Source organism: Salvelinus sp. IW2-2015, unplaced genomic scaffold (assembly GCF_002910315.2).
Source record: "Salvelinus sp. IW2-2015 unplaced genomic scaffold, ASM291031v2 Un_scaffold515, whole genome shotgun sequence".
Classification (NCBI taxonomy): Eukaryota; Metazoa; Chordata; class Actinopteri; order Salmoniformes; family Salmonidae; genus Salvelinus; species Salvelinus sp. IW2-2015.
The window spans coordinates 504,853-525,234 of NW_019942566.1; the positions used below are offsets into that span (position 1 = coordinate 504,853).

A 20,382-nucleotide genomic window follows, 5' to 3' on the forward strand; every position below is an offset into this window, starting at 1 on the left:
CCCTAGCAAACACAGCTTATTTTAAATAATTGCATTTTTAACTGAAGATCATGATTAGTTCATTATTGGAGGCAGGTGTGTTAGCTGGGGCAAAGGTGTGACAACAATCAAGCCCCCTGGAGTTGTCCAGGCCTGCTAATTGAAGCACACACCTACTGTAGCAAGAGGCTGTTGTTTAGCTGTGTTTTTGTAGCGCACATGTGATGTCAGTGTTTGCAAAACAAATACCCACTGCCAGGTAAGCAGACCCTTGTGAAATTATGCAATTACATCCTGAAGTTTGTAGTTAGCATTTAAAGGTGCACTATGCAGAAATCGCTCCGCCAGTTCCTGGTTACTAAAATTATAATAGTTAGCCTAATTTCAGTTTATGTGACAAAACAAGCAAGTATAGTTTAGAGAATCATTGTACCATCTAAACCTTTGTGAAATATATTTTCCATAAGCCAAAATATTGTATTTTCAGCCCTTTGAAGCTGGTGTACAAAACCAAAAGTAAAAGACGCAAAAACGAAACTTGAGAATGAGAAGCATAGAAATAGCACACATTGAACAGATCTCCCACTTCTTAGACTTGCTTTCAATGAGAGTGACAGATCTATAACTCACATTTCTAGGTGAATTTGGTCAGATCGCCCAAAATGCGACATATTGCAGCTTTAATTGAGAATGTTTTTGAGGAAGCCTTTCCATCTACCAGAAGACTGTTTTCATTAGCTAGCATAATCGCTAACAGCTACACAAAGTGGTAGACGTGTGCCCCTCACACACATGGACAGGGACATTCTCATGGCCTCTTAAGAAAGTTGCAGAAAATACGAATCCCTGATGCATTCTGTTCATATATGATAAACTTGGGCAAATTAATTAATTTGAAATACATTTACTCGATTCCCTAGTATGCTCAATACATTTTTGAATATTGTTGAATCCCGTTTTAATGTCTGAATTCCGTGATTCCGTCCAAGTTCTGCACACCACTTATTTTATAAGACCATAGGATCTGAACTTCTTACTTTCCAACATACACAGTAACGGCTCCTCTACCAGCCCAAAAAACAAACGTGTATAACCTAYGAGAACAGGACAACCAGATTTACACATTTTCTTTCTGGACTTCAGAACAATAACACTAAACACATTCCACTCACTTCAGAGGACTGCATGAGTTATAAACCTGTCAGATATAAAACACAGTATAGGCTAATCAAAATCACAAACAGCAGCTATGAGCAGAGTACTGGTCCTCCTCGTCCTCTGCAAAAAATGCTCAAAGTTCAAATCCTCAGGAAGGCAAATGGGAGGATCTGCTAGGTCTTGGAAAGGGAAATGCTTATCTTTACTGGGACCCTAAATCATATAYAGTGTATTCGGAAAGTATTCAGACCCCTTGACTTTTTCCACATTTTGTTACGTTACAGCTTTATTCTGAAATTGATTAAATAGTTGTTTTTTTCTCATCAACCTACACACAATACCCCAGGTTTAAAAAAAAACGGAAAAAGCACATTTAAATAAGTATTCAGACCCTTTACTCAGTAATTTGTTGAAGCACTTTTGGCAGTGATTACAGCCTTGAGTCTTCTTGGGTATGACGCTATAAGCTTGGCACACCTGTATTTGGGTATTTTCTGCAGATCCTCTCAAGCTCTGTCAGGTTGGTGGGGAGCGTTGCTGCACAGCTATTTTCTGGTCTTCCCAGAGGTGTTCGATCAGGTTCAAGTCCAGGCTCTGGCTGGGTCAATCAAGGACATTCTGAGACTTGTCCAGAAGCCACTCCTGCTTTGTCTTGGCTGTGTGCTTAGGGTCGTTGTCCTGTTGGAAGGTGAACCTTCGCCCCAGTCTGTGCTCCTGAGCGCTCTGGAGCAGGTTTTTATCAAGGATCTCTCTGTACTTTGCTCCGCTCATCTTTCCCTTGATCCTGACTAGTCTTCCAGTCCCTGCCGCTGAAAAACATACCCACAACATGATGCTGCCACCACCATGCTTCACCGTAGGGATGGTGCCAGGTTTCCTCCAGGCGTGACGCTTGGCATTCAGGCCTAAGAGTTCAATCTTGGGTTCATCAGACCAGAGAATCTTGTTTCTCATGGTCTGAGAGTCCTTTAGGTGCATTTTGGCAAACTCCAAGCAGGCTGTCATGTGTCTTTTACTGAGGAGTGGCCTCCGTCTGACCACTCTACCATAAAGGCCTAATTGGTGGAGTGCTGCAGAGATGGTTGTCCCTCTGGAAGGTTCTCCCATCTCCACAGAAGAACTCTGGAGCTCTGTTAGAGTGACCATTGGGTTCTTGGACACCTCCCTGACCAAGCCCCTTCTCCCCCGATTGATCAGTTTGCCTGGGCGGCCCGGTCTAGGAAGAGTCTTGGTGGTTCCAAGCTTCTTCCATTTAAGAATGATGGCGGGCCTCCTGAGTGGCGCAGTGGATTAAGGCACTGCATTGCAGTGCTAGCTGTGTCACTAGAGATCCTGGTTCGAGTCCAGGCTCTGTCGCAGCCGGCTGCGACTGGGAGACCAATGGGGCGGCACACAATTAGCCCAGCGTCGTCCGGGTTAGGGGGGGGCGCAATGCACACTGACACGGTTGCAGGTGCACAGTGTTTCCTCCGACACATTGGTGCGGCTGGCTTCTGGGTTAAGCGGGCATTTTGTCAAGAAGCAGTGCGGCTGGGTTGTGTTTCGGAGGATGTATGTCTCTCGACCTTCGCCTCTACCCAGTCCGTACAGGAGTTGCAGCGATGGGACAAGACTGTATCTACCAATTGGATACCACGAAATTGGGGAGAAAAAGGAGGCCGCTGTGTTTTTGGGGACCTTCAATGCTGCAGAAATTTTTTGGTACCCTTCCCCAGATTTGGGCTTCAACACAATCCTGTCTCGGAGCTCTACGGACAATTCCTTCGACCTCATGGCTTGGTTTTTTCTCTGACATGCAGTGTCAACTGTGGGGCCTTATATAGACAGGTGTGTGCCYTTCCGAATCATGTCCAATCAATTGAATTTACCACAGATGGACTCCAATCAAATTTCAAGGATGATCAATGGAAACAGGATGCACCTGAGCTCAATTTCGAGTCTCAAAGCAAAGGGTCTGAAAACTTATGTAAATWATGTTTTTATGTTTTTTTTCTAAAACCTGTTTTTGCTTTGTCATTATGGTGCATTGTGTGTAAATTGATGAGGCACATTTTTTATTTAATCTATTTTAGAAAAACATAACAAAATGGGGAAAAAGTCAAGGGGTCTGAATACTTTCTCAATGCAATGCACTGTACAAAGGTTATTGTTAACTGGTAGTGTTGCATACCAGAACAATTTCACACCGCAGAGCTGTGAATTGTGAGTCGGGGTCAAGAGCACTGTCAAGAACACTACTTTCCCCTGACACGGTTGTGTTTCACACCTAGCTGTAACATCTGAGCAATTCCACAGTAACAGAATGAAGTTGAGACTCAGAATGTTCACTTTAAAATGTATGTCAAACAAAAACCAATGATTGAAAATTGAAACAAACAATACAACTCTATGCACAAGGACTACTTTTAAAAATGTCCACTTTGGTAACAGAATGACAGCACAAACAGCACTAACACGGAACCCAAACCGGCTGCACGTGTGCGCCATCGTGCGCTATCGTGCATAAATGTATTTTGTCCCCCTACACCAAACGCGATCACGACACGCAGGTTAAAATATCAAAACAAACTCTGAGCCAATTACATTAATTTGGGGACAGGTTCGAAAAGCATTTAACATGTATGGCAATTTAGCTAGTTAGCTTGCACTTGCTAGCTAATTTGTCCTATTTAGCTAGCTTGCTGTTGCTAGCTAATTTGTCCTGGGATATAAACATTGAGTTGTTATTTTACCTGATATGCACAAGGTCCTCTACTCCAATTAATCCACACATCTACGACAATTAATCCACACATAAAATGGCCAACCGAATCGTTTCTAGTCATCTCTCCTCCTTCCAGGCTTTTTCATCTTTGAACTTATATGGTGATCGGCATCTAAACTTTCATAGTATTACYACGACGACCGGCAAAACAGTTCGTCTTTCAATCACCCACGTGGGAATAACCAATGAGAAGACGGCACGTGGTTACCTGCTTCTATAAACCAATGAGGAGATGGGAGAGGCAGGACTTTCAGTGCGTCAGAAATAGAAAGGAGTTATATTTTTGCCTTTGGCATCGTAGACGCGCGTTGGCACATGCGAGCAGTGTGGGTGCAATAATTGAATAACATGGATTTCTACATTTATTTTGCGACGCTCGCGCACGCGAGGTGTCCGGTCTGGTCAGCATGTTAGCATCGCAGACATAAGCGTCATTATTTTACCAAATTTTGCATCTGCACTGTTCTTCAAGTCAATGTATTTTTGTCAAATTTTCTGTGGACATTGTTCAAAGTAGTCCTTGTGCATAGAGCTGTACAAATATAACATAGGCTAGGTATGATTGAGCTGAGGTTTTGGAATTGAGTAAACTCGGAAGTTCTACTTTACTCTAAAATTAAGTGAGGTTAGAACATCCTGGTGGGATAGGTCTGAATCACTCTGATTGGATATGCAATGTGATTATGACATTGTAGTCACTCAACACTCAACAATTTCTCGTAACCCTTTTGTGTGCCATTACCAAGTTTACAATGCACGGAACCTTCAACTGTATTCTTTTAATAAACGGAAGTTCCTATATTCCCCACTGGTGCGTTGTATTCATATTGTTCCTCATTTCCTTTTTGCTTTAATATCCTTCCTATTCTTTTGCATGTATGTTTATTTTCAACCTCCCTGCATCCTTTGGGGTTTGAGTCACAAAAAAAATGTATTCCATTTACCGCTCAGTCTTTGTTTGTTTCTTTTTATAGGGTCTCTGTTTGTAGTTTGAGATTGTTGCCCCCGGCGACTGTCTAGTCTAGCAATATGTAGCCTTGAAGGGCTGCAGGTAGCCTACTGTAGGGTTTAGCTTATGCCTTGCTCCAACTAGGTACAGTATCCCACACCCGACTCGTCATTTAAAGAGTCACTAATGATAAACATGAATGATTGGCAGGATTCCACTTACTGGTCTCCCAGGTCTAAAGCTAAAAGTGTGGGCTCTATATAACCAGAGAAGAAGAGGTGAAGCGAGAGGGTTTACTCTGCCCAAAATCTGTCCACAAAAATAAGACCACGAAGTGGAGGTCAATAAACATCATGTTTATGGACAGCTCGAGCTGAATTAGCCTTTATGCTAGTGACCTTTCATTTGCGAGTTATGTCACAAATATTCATATCCACGAAAGCTATATTAGTTAACTTTCTTTGTGAAATTTAATCATGATTTATGTATTCTGTTTCTGTGTTTCATTGTTGTCATGCTATGCTCTGATAGCTAGCTAGGCTAGCATTCGTTCATAGCTTTTGAGAGACACCTTTAGTGCAAAATGTTCTAGTCTATAGAGTCTTTAAATGATCAGCCGTTGTCTGTGAACCACTGGCGGCTTTGGATTTAGATGACACATTTCCAATCAGCTTCCTTGTACTGCTAGCCAAGGTTAATTTGTAGAAATGACGGCCACCTGCCAAGTTCAGTCGCAGAGCTCCGTCAATCAGAGCCATTTCTGGTACAAGTGACAGTTGTGTGTGCGTCTAGGATTCGCTCATGCGCAATGGTCGTGTCAGGTATCATTGCAGTTGGCATAGGTCATGACAGGCAAAGTATTAAGGCGTAGTGTACCAAGGGTGAACTTTATAATGGCAGGTGGTGACTAAAACATACTTGCTGCTTATTTTCCCTTTGACATTTTTCCATTGAAAAAACACTTGAAAAAACAAACAATGGATAAGTTTGAATGTTTGCTTTAGAGGTATCTGTGCTACAAGCTGTCTGTCTCAGTACCATCATTCAATAATTCATATTAGCCTATCCCTTTACAACATACAGTACCAGTGAAAAGTTTGGACACACCTACTCATTACAGGGTTTTTCTTTATTTTGACTATGTTCTACATTGTAGAATAATAGTGAAGACATTACAACTATGAAATAACACATATGGAATCATGTAGTAACCAAAACAGATTATTCAAAGTAGCCACCCTTTGCCTTGATGACAACTTTGTACACTCTTGGAATTCTCTCAACCAGCTTCATGAGGTAGTCACCTGGAATGCATTTTTGTGGAATTTCTTTCCTTAATGCGTTTGAAACAATCAGTTGTGTTGTGACAACGTAGGGTTGGTACACAGAAGATAGCCCTATTTGGTAAAAGACCAAGTCCATATTCTGGCAAGAACAGCTCAAATAAGGAAAGAGAAACAACAGTCCATCATTACTTTATGACATACAGCTCAGTAAATCCGTAATATTTCAAGAACTTTGAAAGTTTCTTCAAGTGCAGTTGCAAAAACCATCAAGCGCTATGATGAAACTGGCTCTCATGAGGACCGCCACAGGAAAGGAAGACCCAGAGCTACCTCTTCTGCAGAGGATAAGTTCATTAGAGTTACCAGCCTCAGAAATTGCAGCCCAAATAAATGCTTCACAGAGTTCAAGTAACAGACACATCTCAACACTAACTGTTCAGAGGAGACTGTGTGAATCAGGCCTTCATGGACGAATTGCTGCAAAGGAACCACTACTAAAGGACACCAATAATAAGAAGAGACTTGCTTGGGCCAAGAAACACAAGCAATGGACATTAGATTGGTGGAAATCTGTCCTTTGGTCTGATGAGTCCAAATTTGAGATTTTTGGTTCCAACCACCGTGTCTTTGTGAGACACCGAGTAGGTGAGCGGATGATCTCTGCATGTGTGGTTCCCACCGTGAAGCATGGAGGAGGAGGTGTGATGATGTAGGGGTGCTTTACTGGTGACACTGTCTGAGATTTATTTAGAATTCAAGGCACACTTAACCAACATGGCTACCACAGCATTCTGCAGCGATACTCCATCCCATCTGGTTTGCGCTTAGTGGGGCCATCATTTGTTTTTCAACAGGACAATGACCCAACACACCTCCAGGCTGTGTAAGGATTATTTGACCAAGAAGGAGAGTGATGGAGTGCTGCATCAGATGACCTGGCCTCCACAATCACCCAACCTCAACCCAATTGAGATGGTTTGGGATGAGTTGKACCGCAGAGTGAAGGAAAAGCAGCCAACAAGTGCTCAGCATTTGTGGGAACTCCTTCAAGACTGTTGGAAAAGCATTCCAGTTGAAGCTGGTTGAGAGAATGCCAAGCGTGTGCAAAGCTGTCATCAAGGCCAGGGGTGGCTACTTTGAAGAATCTAAAATATATTTTGATTTGTTTAACACTTTCTTGGTTACTAAATGATTCCATATGTGTTATTTCATAGTTTTAATTTCGTCACTGTTATTCTACAATGTAGAAAATAGTCAAAATAAAGAGAAACCCTGTAATGAGTAGGTGTGTCCAAACTTTTGACTGTTACTGTATATCAGTTACAATATATGAGCTCAACAGCTATTTAATCTTAGAAAACAGCCCGGGTGACTTGTAGTTGTAAACAAGCTCATTTAATGACTGTGGTTTCATCTAATAACGAAACAGATGGTGCACACTCAGAGACGTGGGAGACAAGCACTTTACTGACAAATAAACCATCCAACAAAGCTCTGACAATCATTGCCAAAAACTACTCTTATTTACTGCATCAATTCAGGGAGATTCATTTACATGGGTTCATGAGGTTTATATATATATTCAGAAATGTACATTTGTTTTTTTTGTTTTTTGTTTCTTCTTGGTTGGGTAATGGTGATCCAACAATGTTTCCTGGGTAGGGGGATGTCCTTGGGCACTAGAGAGGGTCTAATCTGTTCTTCCTGTCCTCTTCAGCAGACGACACATCCACCTTTCAACTCCTTGAATGGGTTCTTGTCCTCTGCAATACCTTTGACCAGGGTGTCATCTTCTACACCGGCCTGAACGGCCTCCATAAACTCAGTACAGCACTTAGACGTCTGTCGTACAAAAGAATAGTCTACCGGTAACACACACAACTTTAATATCAAGAATGCCATTACAGTCTCATTTGATGACCAATCCAGATCTCTTATTGTTTCTACATAGATATTACTTTTACAATTGGAAAAATGATCAATTAAAGTAAGCTGGTCGAATTTACCAGCCATCTCTCAAGCTTGACTTCAATCTTCTTTTGGTCTCTTTCCATTTTAGCCTTATCCACGTCTGTCAACTCGTCCATATTTATCACCCCCGGCATTGTCTGTCAAAGAAAATAAATACATTGTTGCCGAAGGGAAGGTAAACATTATTCTTAAAGTAGAGCCACACTCACAAAAACAATTTTAAAATGTGCCTCGTAGAAGCTTGATAAACATAATTGCATACATTAGGTGGTACTTCATTAATTGTTTTGTTGATTGGGGTTGTGAATATTCATTGGTATATTATATTTTTTAAATAGTCCCCAATCCTACACTCAGATGATCCCTTCCCTATGATTGCTAGATTAATGAATTTAATAATATTAATTCATCAAATATATATTAATTCATAAAAGACAAGGAACAAAAGGACTTACCGCGTCTTTCAAGGACCAGTCTTCCACCCCTGAAAACTGCTAGAGAAATCCCTCTCCTCTCCCTCAATCCAGGTTATAAAGTAATCTGCATAAACATCCTAATCTCTTAATCTGATTAAAACGAGGCCCTTTATTCCAACACTGTAGAATCATAGCAGAGGGCAAAGGGCCACTCTCCAAAGTACAGGTGTTACGTTGGAAGTTGTGTTGTTGAGACGTCTAAAAATGGCATTGAGAGTGGAAGAATATGAATAATACGTTGATACGTACAATATTTTGCCTGTGGTTCTCTTCACTGTTCCAATGCAGATATGGGTCAAGGGGAATGACATGTTAGCAGTTCATGTTAGCATGATAAGAAGGCTAATCTGTATTTACCTTCAACCTGTCATGTTGAAGGATACATCATCATTAGGACCATCTGCATTGTTGGAAAAGGACCTGAAAGTAAGCATTTCACTGTTAGTCTAAACCTGTTGTTTACGAAGCATGTGACAAATAAGATTTGATTTGATTTATGAATATGACAACTATAGCAGTTCTCCAGSAGATATAAAGGATTGATGAGCTTGAACTGAGATCATAGAGGTACTGCAATAGCTGCATCCATGAGCTGTGTAGGCTAGTATTGTCTAAGTAACTATAAGTCACATTTTCTATGGCTTTGGGACGAAGCAAGATAACGTCTTTTCAGTGTAGAGTGTAGATGTAGGAACGATACTGCAACTGGTGCATCCATGAGATGGGTTCCTATGTATCTATTAGCCGACATGTTCTGTGCCTTTCAGATGTAGAAAGGTTTCATGTCAGTGCAGAGAAAAGGTGCAGAGAGAAAAAGTGTGTGGGAGTATAGTGGTCACTGGTCAGACATTATCCTGTCAAGGGAGAAAGAGTATTGTCCCATTTTGAGAATGGGGTGGAGAAGGTCATTTCTATGGAATGGATGACAGCCTCCTGTCAAGGGAGAAAGAGTATTGTCCCATGTTGAGAATGGGGTGGANATGGGGTGGAGAAGGTCATTTCTATGGAATGGATGACAGCCTCCTGTCAAGGGAGAAAGAGTATTGTCCCATGTTGAGAATGGGGTGGAGAAGGTAATTTCTGTGGAATGGATGACAGCCTCCTCTACAATATACTGAGAGAGATGGAATCAAGGTTTAATTAAGAGGACAGTCAGGGGTTCATGTTATGAAATAATTTCCCCCTCTTGTTGCTGTCCTCTACTAGCTTTCCACCTATGTAATTGAAATGTATTGAGATTGAGAAATAAGCCTTTCTTTTCTTAGACCAAGGCTCCTATTCAATATTCAATCAAATACAGGTCAAGCACTGAGTCTAGCCTACATTTGAATTGTGCTGCCTGTATGTGTTGGATTCAGGCACAGAACAAAACAGGGTGACCAGTTTGAAACGAAAAGAATCTCCACTGCAAATGAATTGGAAACATGTTTGGTGCTCTACAACAACTAGGTTTCAAATGCAAACTTTGTGTGTGAGTAAAGTACCTGTCGGATAAAAAATATCATGACAGGCCTGATGGAAAGAGTCAATTTGTCGGTAAACTTTATAAATGTGCACAAAATATGCTACAAAAATTGGGATCTTTTTGTGTCAGTAAAATGTATTATGTAAGAAATTGCGGTGGAAACGCTTTTATGCACAAATATTGATATAATAACCATCATATAGAAATAAACTTGGAGTCATGTGATGACATGTTGTGTGGTCCCTCCCACTACAACGCGGGAAAGCATGTCGTTTATTGGCTACAGATTAAATATATTATGAATTTCACAGGGTGGTAAAAGTGCATGGTGATGAGTTTAATGCYYATTTCCAAAAAATATCGAGGACGTTATTCTGGTGACATGATGATCGATGCTTTGCTGTTTGACAAATAAAAATAATCTCGCTATTTTGTCCATAACAATCTCATAATGTAGTAACAGGCTATACTGTCACTGTAGTTGCGAGTTGTTGGCTAGAGCGCACGTGCTTATACCAGAGTGGGCATATTCTCTATGTAACTCCCCCAAAAATTGTGACAAAACCATCAGTAGAGTTGAAAATGTAATGGAAACACATTTAAATTGTCATTTTTATCCGATACGTGAATTTAACCGCAAAAGTTATGTTTATGCGCACTTCGTAATCACGCACAGCCTTTTATCCTCAACAAGTAAAAAACAAGTAAAAATATGTTGGAAACACATCTCTTATGTGGAGAATGCGGGATTTTGGAATATATATAGAGAAACTACTTAAAAAATGTAAGAAACAACAATAATCTACATTATCATGTAATTGAACTACTCTGAAGACAGCAGTCCACAACATGACACATATGGTCATAAACCTGTTAACAAATCATTATTTTCATGATACCGATGATTTATTAATTATCACTACCATAGTAGTTCCGTTCCCAGACTAGCCTACATCTATTCTGGTGTATTTCCACAGCAATGATTAGACCATAGCTATTACCCAAGATGGGCGTCTTGCATAAATATTTTAGCTGTCTATAAATGTGACATTGTCTATGATTCAAATCATCACATTAATCAGTCGTTTTAAGATCTACTACGAATTTTTATGAAAATGACAAATGAGTCATCAGCTATAGCCCGCCCCTCCGGCCCCTTGGGAAAATCTTTACAATAGTATAAATGGCTGCACATCTCGTGCGTAAAATTAGAAGGATAGTTGAATTTAGAGCCGATCTACAACAATGGAGTTCAGTTTATTGATTTTTCTGATCCTTTCATGCTCCCTTTGTTACGTTTTTGCGTTGTCACCGAAACAAGGTAAAGAAACATTTGATTACCGTGACTGTTGATTTTATTCGTTATGAGAGTTAAGCACCAAAATACCGTTCAACCCCATGATAATCAATATAATGGGCGTTGGCTCAAGCCTTTCTAGTAGTGATAAAGTTGTTGTTGACATGAATCTGTACTTCAGCAGAGATGTCTTTACCTAGGGGGCATAATTCAAACCGTATCGTGGAATTTCAGCGGTACAGTTTGATTGACAGTTAAAGGCAACGTTCCCTCATTATGGTAAACGCTGCCGGTTTAACAGGAATTTAACTTTACATGTCAAGCGTGTTATCTGTAACGCTTCAGCGATACAGATTGAATAGAGACCCTAATTACATAGCCAGCAATAGTGTTGATGTTGTGTGTTTCTTCTCATTCCAGAGGTGTGTCTTCTTCAAGTAGACGAGGGGCCTTGCAGAGGAGATAGCCAGCGTTACTACTACAATACTATCACTCAACAATGTGAGGTGTTCAGCTATGGAGGCTGCCAAGGGAATGGCAACAACTTCATGAGTTTTATGGAATGTAAGAAAGCATGTTTTAGGATACCAAGTAAGTTTATTTGCATTTTAATGAAAGACTGTATTTGTTTAGCAATTGCAGTCATTTTCCTTTGCATTAAAAAGTTTGCTGTTTTAAATAATGTATTTATTTATTTGATATGCCATCAAAACTATTGTAACCATTGAAATCATGATGTTTGTGGAAATCTGGCCTATTAAAGCACTAAAGATTTGAAATGGACACATCAATTTATTTAGGGTAAATGGCAATACACCGTGACACGTTTCATTTTTCAATAGTTCTTATAAGAATGTGTGTCTTTGCACATCCTCCACCCACCAGAGATCCCCCAGATCTGCAGGTTCCAGAAGGAGGAGGGTCCCTGCCGTGCCATGCACTGGCGCTACTTCTTCAACATGACCACCATGCAGTGTGAGCAGTTTGTCTACGGCGGCTGTCAGGGCAACGAGAACCGCTTCCAGAACCAGATGTCTTGCATGGAGTACTGTAGACCACACAAAAGTATGTGGAGAATGGTCAAAGTCAACAGTCAGGCTGTTTTCTATCAGCTGTACTGCACAATAGAGAAAACATTTCCACGTAAACACATCAGTGTTGAGCACATAGGCTCATTCCACGTAAACACATCAGTGTTGAGCACATAGGCTCATTCCATGTGAACAATGCTAGTTAGACCCATATTCTACTGTGTTCTACTGTGCTCACTCTGTTGTGTTGTTAACTTTGTATTAATTTTGCGGAAACATATTTAACTTTGCTCACAAGAATTACATGAAGAAGTATGTAGAAACAAGATTAGAGGAACCTCTTTCATGAAATCGGCCAGGCAATTTGATTGTAAACACCCACATCCAGGACATTTTAAACTTGTAGTGTATTTGACGTTTAAAAAGGCTTCTGAAGTTTGTAATTCCCACTTTAAAATTTTAGACTTGATTTTCCCTTACGAAATGTATCAACCCCTACAAACATTTTCATTAAAGGTGCACTATGCAGAAATCGCTCCACCATTTCCTGGCTGCTAAAATTCAGATAGATTGCCTAATTTCAGGATATGTGACAAAATAAGAAATTATAGTGTAGAGAATCATTGTACTATCTAAACCACTGCGAAATATATTTTCCATAACCAAAAATGTTGTATTTTCAGCTGTTTGAAGCTGGGGCACAAAACCGAAAGTAAAATAAGCAAAAATKTAACTTAAGAAGCATATAATTAGCGTGCATAAAACAGATCTACCGGTTCTTAGACTTGCTTTCAATGAGAATGACAGATTTATAACTAACATTTCTATGTGAATTTAGTTGGGTCGCCCAAAAAGTTACATATTGCATCTTGAATTATAATCTACACCATAATTCACATTTCCTGTTGCGGTAGGATTTTTTTCCTGCTGGCTCAAATTAAGATCATACATCTGTAAGTAATCAGGAAATTCAACAAGATAGAAGGAACAGYAGTACAAAAATACCAACCCTGACTCTAACAGCCTGCTCTGTCAATACGATACTCAAGGGTCTCACAGTTTGCGAGTGCCTTAATTTTCCTCAAAAATTGCCCTGAAATGATTCCAAATGGCCCTCTATACAGCCTTCTCTCAGTTGTGCATCTGTTCATGTTCAGAAGCCAGAGATGATCCTCTTGATCTAAAATTAGACAATGCTAGCTGAAGAGTAGACTACATTTACAGAGTACTTATTGTCCTTTCTTTAGACTCCATTATTCCGAAATGATTCCATCCAGTGCCCTCGCTCAATTTTACATCTACTAATGTAATTAAGACACCAGCAATGAGCTTCTTGGTTTAAAACGAGATAATGTTAGCTGAAGAGTAGCCTTCTCTTTCAGAGTTCTTATAGTTGTTTTGTGTGATTGACAGCTACTCCTGTGCTCTGCCTGGATCCCCTGGATAAAGGAGGGTGTGCTGCATCTATACCGCGCTACTACTACAACTCAGCCTCCAGGATGTGTGAGCAGTTCATCTATTCAGGTTGTGGAGGAAGCAGCAACAACTTTATATCCAGACAAAGCTGCATGGACGTCTGTGCTAAAGGTATAATAATGGTCATGACACACGTACGCATGTACAGACGTGCACGCACACACCCACCCACCCACAGACGTGCACGCACACACTCACCCACCCACANGACGTGCACGCACACACTCACCCACCCACAGACGTGCACGCACACACTCACCCACCCACAGACGTGCACGCACACACTCACCCACCCACAGACGTACACGCACACCCAGTATTCTCTATTTTTTGTTTATCTGAAGATAGATCTGGGAGGTAAGGGAGGAAGGTGGTGTTGTTGAAAATAGTGAACAACAGACTTATTACATTTGTCAGCCCAGCAACCATTTGCATGTTCCCCATAATTGCAGTAATGGCTACAAGGCTTCTCGTTAGCGAAAGCTAACACGCTGAGTATATTTTTACTATCTCAGTAATAATTTAAATGTGGCAGATTATAGACAGGTAGAAGTTACATGTAGCTGTGTTTTAGGTCATGATGTGACTGGGGATACTGAATAGATGAACTGCTCACACGTCCAGGAAGCTGAGTTGTAGTAGTGGTGCAGTATGTGGATCAGGTTATAAGGTACATGCTTTATGACTTTTCCATTTCTAACGGGATCAAGCGCAGCCAGCTTTGAATGCAGTACAGTGCCCCAAAACAGCTGGGTTACACCTCAATCTCTCAATTTTGGCCACATTAATTGGATATTTGTGTAATATAATATATGATTATGCTATAACTGACAATATGTGTAGTTTAGGTTCATTTGCACACAGTTTTCAATAGTTTTAGATGGTTTTAGTCGAGCTGAGGCTCTCCCCCCCCAGCAGGCAAACCGAACGTTTTGCACCTTACTGTGACTTAATAAGGGAAAGGGAAAGGGAAAGGGGGATACATAGTCAGTTGTACAACTGAATAATAACCTATATGACGATATGTCATTTTCTTTGTTCCAGCTGGGAAACCATGGAAACCCAGAAGAACAGGCATGAAGAGAACAACCACCAAAAAACGCATTAGAATAAAGTCTAATAACGGTATTAAATGGTCAACAATTTGATTCAGTGATTTTTATTCAAAGAGACACATGGATTGACTGTAAATGAACAGACATTGAAATGTTGATTTGTATGTTTTTTCCTGCACCAGAAGTAACTAGCTACTTGCACTGCCTTTTCTATAGATGTTAACTGTGATGCACTGTTGAAAATAGCATCCAACCACTCGAATGGGAATCAACCTACACCAGCAGTATTTTTGCTGTGTACCTTTCTCAAGACGRTGTATTGTAGAATACATTTACCATGGCAGCTATCATACAATATAGCATTTCATTTTTGTTAGCAAAATAATGAATGTATTTTTAGTATTTTGTGTTTTTAACATAGTATATTTCAACAAAAACCTTTGGTTAGCTTTATATGAAGTTTTCGCACAATGGCATATTTTGKATATAATTTAACTTTGTCTGGATAGTCTTGTTATTAAGCAGGAATAAGAACTGAATGTGTATCAATACTTATTCTGTATTTGTTCTTAACTGACTTGCCTAGTTACATTTTTAAAAATTACATCTTTATTTTCCTCTGGATCCTCTTTGGTCAGATATGCTTGCATCATCACCTTGTCCCTTCTCATCTGGGTTTCCAGGTGATAGCACAGCCACAAGGTCAAAATTGGCTATTATCATACAAATTTATGAGAACAAAAATGCCCTTTTTGGTCTTAATTTAAGGTTAGGGATAGTCATAAGGTTAGCAGTGTGGTTAGTGGTAGGTTTAATATCACATTTTAAGAAGAGAAATTGTAGAAATAGGCAGGGTTTATGACTGTGGTCACAAAGTCAACACATCTGTCACGCGCTGACCTTAGAGATCCTTATTATTCTCTATGTTTGGTTAGGTCAGGGTGTGACTCGTGGGAAAGTCTATGTTTTCTATTTCTTTGTTTTTGGCCGAGTGTGGTTCCCAATCAGAGGCAGTTGTCTATCGTTGTCTCTGATTGGGGATCATATATAAGTTGTCATTTTCTTTTTGGGTTTTGTGGGATCTTGTTTTCTGTTTAGTGTCTGTGCCTGACAGAACTGTTCGTTTTCGCTTTCGTTATTTTGTTGAAGTGTTTTTTGAATAAAAGGAATCATGAACACTTTCCACGCTGCGCTTTGGTCAACTCTTCCTTCCACCAACGAGAGCCGTTACAACATCAATGTAATATGTGATACATACTGACACACCTGCAGGTACATTCCCATCCATTATACAATAACATGACATGACAATTCAGATTTATTTCGTTGTTTTGACATGAACCCTAACTTGAAAGGGTCAGAAAATCCAATAGAAAACCATGGACCAGAAACGTAATAAGCATTAAAAAGGATTTAGAAGGAATTAAAATGTTCCCATAGAGTTTCTGTATGCAAATTGATACTTTGGAGTTTGCACTCCTTGCTTTTGTCAAATAAACTAAGACGCATTTCAGACAAGCTTGTTAAATTTAATCACATAGAAAATGTATCCCTGTTTTTTGTCGCTTTGTTGTGAGATAAAATCTCCAGCAAAAGCCATTAAAAGCTGTCCATCTCTGTAATAGACATGGTGGTTTATTTTCTATTACAGACAAACCGTCTGAAATGGAACCTATTCATTTTGAATGGTGCTGATTATGAGAGATTTGACTGACATAAGAGTACTTGAGGCCACTGTACTAGTCACAGGACATTAGGTAGGGCAATTTACTAGTAATTAATTCACTGTTTTAATTAAATTACTTTTATATACAGAACCATGAGATCCATGTTTTAATCAGTCCAGTTGTTGTCAGACCCTTTAGCTCTATACCTTACGTACTGTATAAGCCTAGCCTGTTGTTCTAAGGCAATTTTCAGCTACCATAATATTACTTGTCATTCTATATACATTTAAATAACAAAACATTAGTATTTTTCATAAAAGTGATTGCATGTATACCAATTAATCATGTGTTCTATAAAYAATATAATTGAAAGTGCTGGAAGCTAAAAGATTACTCAAGTTTGAGGATGACTTGGGGACTTAGGTTACAGAACTTTAGGCGCCTCCTGGTGGCAGAATTACACCCGTTACAGCTGCCCTTGGCAAAGAAAAAGGAAGTGCATCCCATTCCCTATTCCCTGTATAGTGCACTACTTTTGACCAAAACCCATAGGACTCTTGTCAAAAGTAGTGCACTATATAGGGAATAGGGTGCCATTTGGGACACATGCAGTATATGCTTGAGAAAGTAAACCGCCCAGTAGCTCCATGTAGACTGTGTTCCTAGTATATTAGTATCCATAATTAACATAGTCTATTAACAGAGTTATACCAGAGTCTATTACTTCTAACTACTCTATCTGTGGATGGATCCGGTCCTAGGTCTGTTAGGACCTTCATTCAGCATGACCTGATAGCTTGGCAGCAGGGGCTGGATCCTGAACAGCCACTGGGTGGGGATCCAAGGCAACGTTTTACAGACTTCCACCTTCCACCCATATTAACTGTAAATGAGTAAGCAGCAGCACCCCTCTTCTTTCTTTCATCCCTTCATCATGCATTTCACTCATACATCCCTCTGAATTATCCACCAAAAGGGAATCAAGAAGTTTTGTCATGTTGAGGTGACTGATATAATAAAGAATCTAATTAAATCCTCCTATGAGAGAAGTACATTTTCTGACCTTTGCCCACCAGCTGGAAATTTTTGGTGTCAGTCTCTGGGTATGTCTTAAATGGCACCATATTCCCTATATAGCGCACTACTTTTGACCAGAGCCCTATCAGCCCTGGTTAAAAGTAGGGCACTACAAAGGGAATAGGGTGCTATTTGGGATGCTGACTAAACCAAACATCTTCTGACTGAGTGCTCTGGAGCCTGGCTGTTTCCGTACCAACACATGGCATCACATTTTCCCCAGAGTCCATGATCCAGTGTGGGATTAAGAGGAGTGTCTCTCTCTCTCACCCCTGCCTGAATTGATCTCTCTGGTCTGGTCCGAGGCTAGGCTGGGCTAGGCAGGCCTGGCTGACACTCCCTGTCGATCTGTCTCGCCGCCTACGTTCTCTGTCACGTGGCCATGTTACGGAAACACAGATCAACTGTACTGTGTACCTCTGCTGGAGTGATGCAGTGGTGAAAAAAGTAGTTGTGATTAAAAAGTTACGCTCCCTATACTTTCAATGCCGTTTTCTGCAAAAGGTGGGTAAACTGTCAAGCAATTTCTTTTTTTTTAAGCTGGGGAAACGTTTACTTACGTTTACCCTCCACTACACCACTGCTCTGCTGTAGACGTTGTAATGGGCATTGCTTTAAAGCATACGACCCCCAATTCTTCCCACAGTTCTGTCAAGTTGGCTGGATATCCTTTGGGTGGTAGACCATTCTTGATTCACACGGGAAACTGTTGAGCATGAAAAACCCAGCAGTGTTGCAGTTCTTGACACAAACCAGTGCGCCTGGCACCTGCTACCATACCCTGTTCAAAGGCACTTCAATCTTTTGTCTCGCCCATTCACCCTCTGAATGGCACACGTACATAATCCGTCTCAATTGTCTTAAAAATCTTTATTTAATAACCTGTCTTCTCTCCTTCTTCTACACGGATTGAAGTGGATTTAACAAGAGACATCAATAGGGGATCATAGCTTTCACCTGGATTCACCTGGTCTGTCTATGTCATGAAAATAGCAGGTGTTCATAATATTTTGTACACTCAGTGTATAACTGGGGGTTTAGCATTCACATCCATCAAGCTTGGTATCTTAAGATCTACATGTACAAAATAAGAGCTTGAATGTGATTTGAATATTCAAAGGATGTAATCAAAGGCGCTATAATTTCATCTGAATCCCTATGAAAAAAGTTAAACAGTGAACTCTGCATTCACGGAATCCTGGGTTTGATAGTGAATATTTTATTTTAAATAATCTGTGTTTATTCACAGACCTTTGTTTTATGTTGGGGCTGAAGCATATACCTTTAGTCTGTAGGTAGAATCTTCCTTTATTTTGTGATGGGCGGTAGCATACACCTTCAGTCTGTAAACAGAATCTTCCTTGATGGCACACATTCTATAACTCTCAATGGAGATAAAGTAGATCCACCACTGTAGCCTGCATGCTGCACGCGTGCCAGAGTCATTTTCAATCAAAGTTTGGAAGATTACAAATTACTCAAACAAATCCCCTGAATACAGACACACAGCCACACATTTCTTAACCTGATGTATTTTATAACACATTCACAATGTAAAGTGAAGAAAGATTTCAATATGTGCACTCCACGCGGCAGCCTCCAAAGGTTAATAACTTTATATAAAAAATAAATGTCATCCGTTCTCAGCAGACTTGGCAGGTAAACACATTGGCGCTATTGTATTTGTGTGTCTTAATAAAGTAATATTTTTGTTAGGTTTGTGGATGGAGGCTACTGTAGAGCGCTCCACCTCCTGAGAGCTGAACTTAGAACCCTCTGAAAAGGCAAGGCGTATGCAGATGTGAGGCGTGGAACCACCCTTCTTCTGTGATTACCTCCGTAAATCAAACAAAACGTTATTCTGCCAATGGAGCACAGCTCAGAGGAATGGTCACGAAATGCTGGCCTGGCACCAGGGGTGACTGAGTGCATATGCTTCTAGCACCACAGTTTCTGGAGTTGAGTTGTAGTGGGTCTACAGTAAATAGAATGTGTCCCACAGTATTGCCTACACACAATAAATCAGACAACATTTTGACCATAAAGGTCTTCTCCAGCTGATGGGATTGAATTCTGTGGCTCTACAGGTTGTTTAAAAAGGTTATTGGAAGAAAGTTTAATTTCTCATATGACAGTGACATGTGATGTGTGTAACAGCATCTTACCCCACTGTGAGTAGACCTGCAGGTCTTAAGATTGTGACTTTGATAAATACATTAGGGAGGTTTGAATCTGTGTGGGCATCCACCATTTTTGAGCCATTCCAGAATCAAGGACCTATCAATTCAACACAATCTACAGACTTATTTGTTACCAAATATACTAATTGGAGGAGTTGGAGGAAGTCTCCAGATTTTACCAGAGGGATCCTCTCTGTGGATCCAGACAATTGATGCCCGTGACATTATCTGCCACCAGCCGCCATTACGTGCCTTTATTTTCACCTCCAGAGCCTAAAATGTAGCATCTCCTCGTGAAACAGGTGCCTGACTGGTTCTATTTCCTCTCTACCTGGCTCAAACAATGGCCATGATGGGCTTAAGCTGGATAAAGATCTCTTCCTTGCTTGTGAAGGTCACTGTGGCTGCCTCATATCTAATAAAACATGCAAACCAGTGAGCAGCTGAACCACACTGCTAACCTTATGCCTAACCCTAACCTTATGCCTAACCCTAACCTTATGCCTAACCCTAACCTTATGCCTAACCCTAACCTTATGCCTAACCCTAAC

At 40.4% G+C, this 20,382-nt stretch overlaps 2 protein-coding genes across 4 annotated transcripts; one reads left to right on the forward strand and one right to left on the reverse strand.

Annotated features, from left to right (window-relative positions):
* Positions 1–7,509: 7,509 nt before the first annotated feature.
* On the reverse strand, positions 7,510–8,625 carry LOC112068438 (guanine nucleotide-binding protein G(T) subunit gamma-T1-like). Its single transcript, XM_024135598.2, has 3 exons — positions 8,563–8,625; positions 8,143–8,244; positions 7,510–7,978 (listed from the first exon to the last, which is right to left on the reverse strand). The coding sequence occupies exons 2-3, from the start codon at positions 8,239–8,241 to the stop codon at positions 7,850–7,852; spliced, it is 228 nt and encodes a 75-aa protein (XP_023991366.1). The 5' UTR covers positions 8,242–8,244; positions 8,563–8,625; the 3' UTR covers positions 7,510–7,849.
* Positions 8,626–11,191: 2,566 nt separating this feature from the next.
* LOC112068431 (tissue factor pathway inhibitor 2-like) lies at positions 11,192–16,090 on the forward strand. Of its 3 annotated transcripts, none has more exons than XM_024135592.2 (6): positions 11,192–11,369; positions 11,766–11,936; positions 12,231–12,410; positions 13,790–13,963; positions 14,897–14,977; positions 15,124–16,090. In XM_024135592.2, the coding sequence occupies exons 1-6, from the start codon at positions 11,294–11,296 to the stop codon at positions 15,282–15,284; spliced, it is 843 nt and encodes a 280-aa protein (XP_023991360.1). In that variant the 5' UTR covers positions 11,192–11,293; the 3' UTR covers positions 15,285–16,090. The 3 variants fall into 3 exon arrangements, 2 of the variants coding, with proteins under 2 accessions (XP_023991360.1, XP_023991361.1); XR_002893564.2 differs by lacking the exon at positions 15,124–16,090 and adding an exon at positions 14,427–14,522 and having other exon boundaries at positions 11,193–11,369; positions 14,897–14,984; XM_024135593.2 differs by having other exon boundaries at positions 11,195–11,369; positions 14,897–16,090.
* The last annotated feature ends 4,292 nt before the right edge of the window (positions 16,091–20,382 follow it).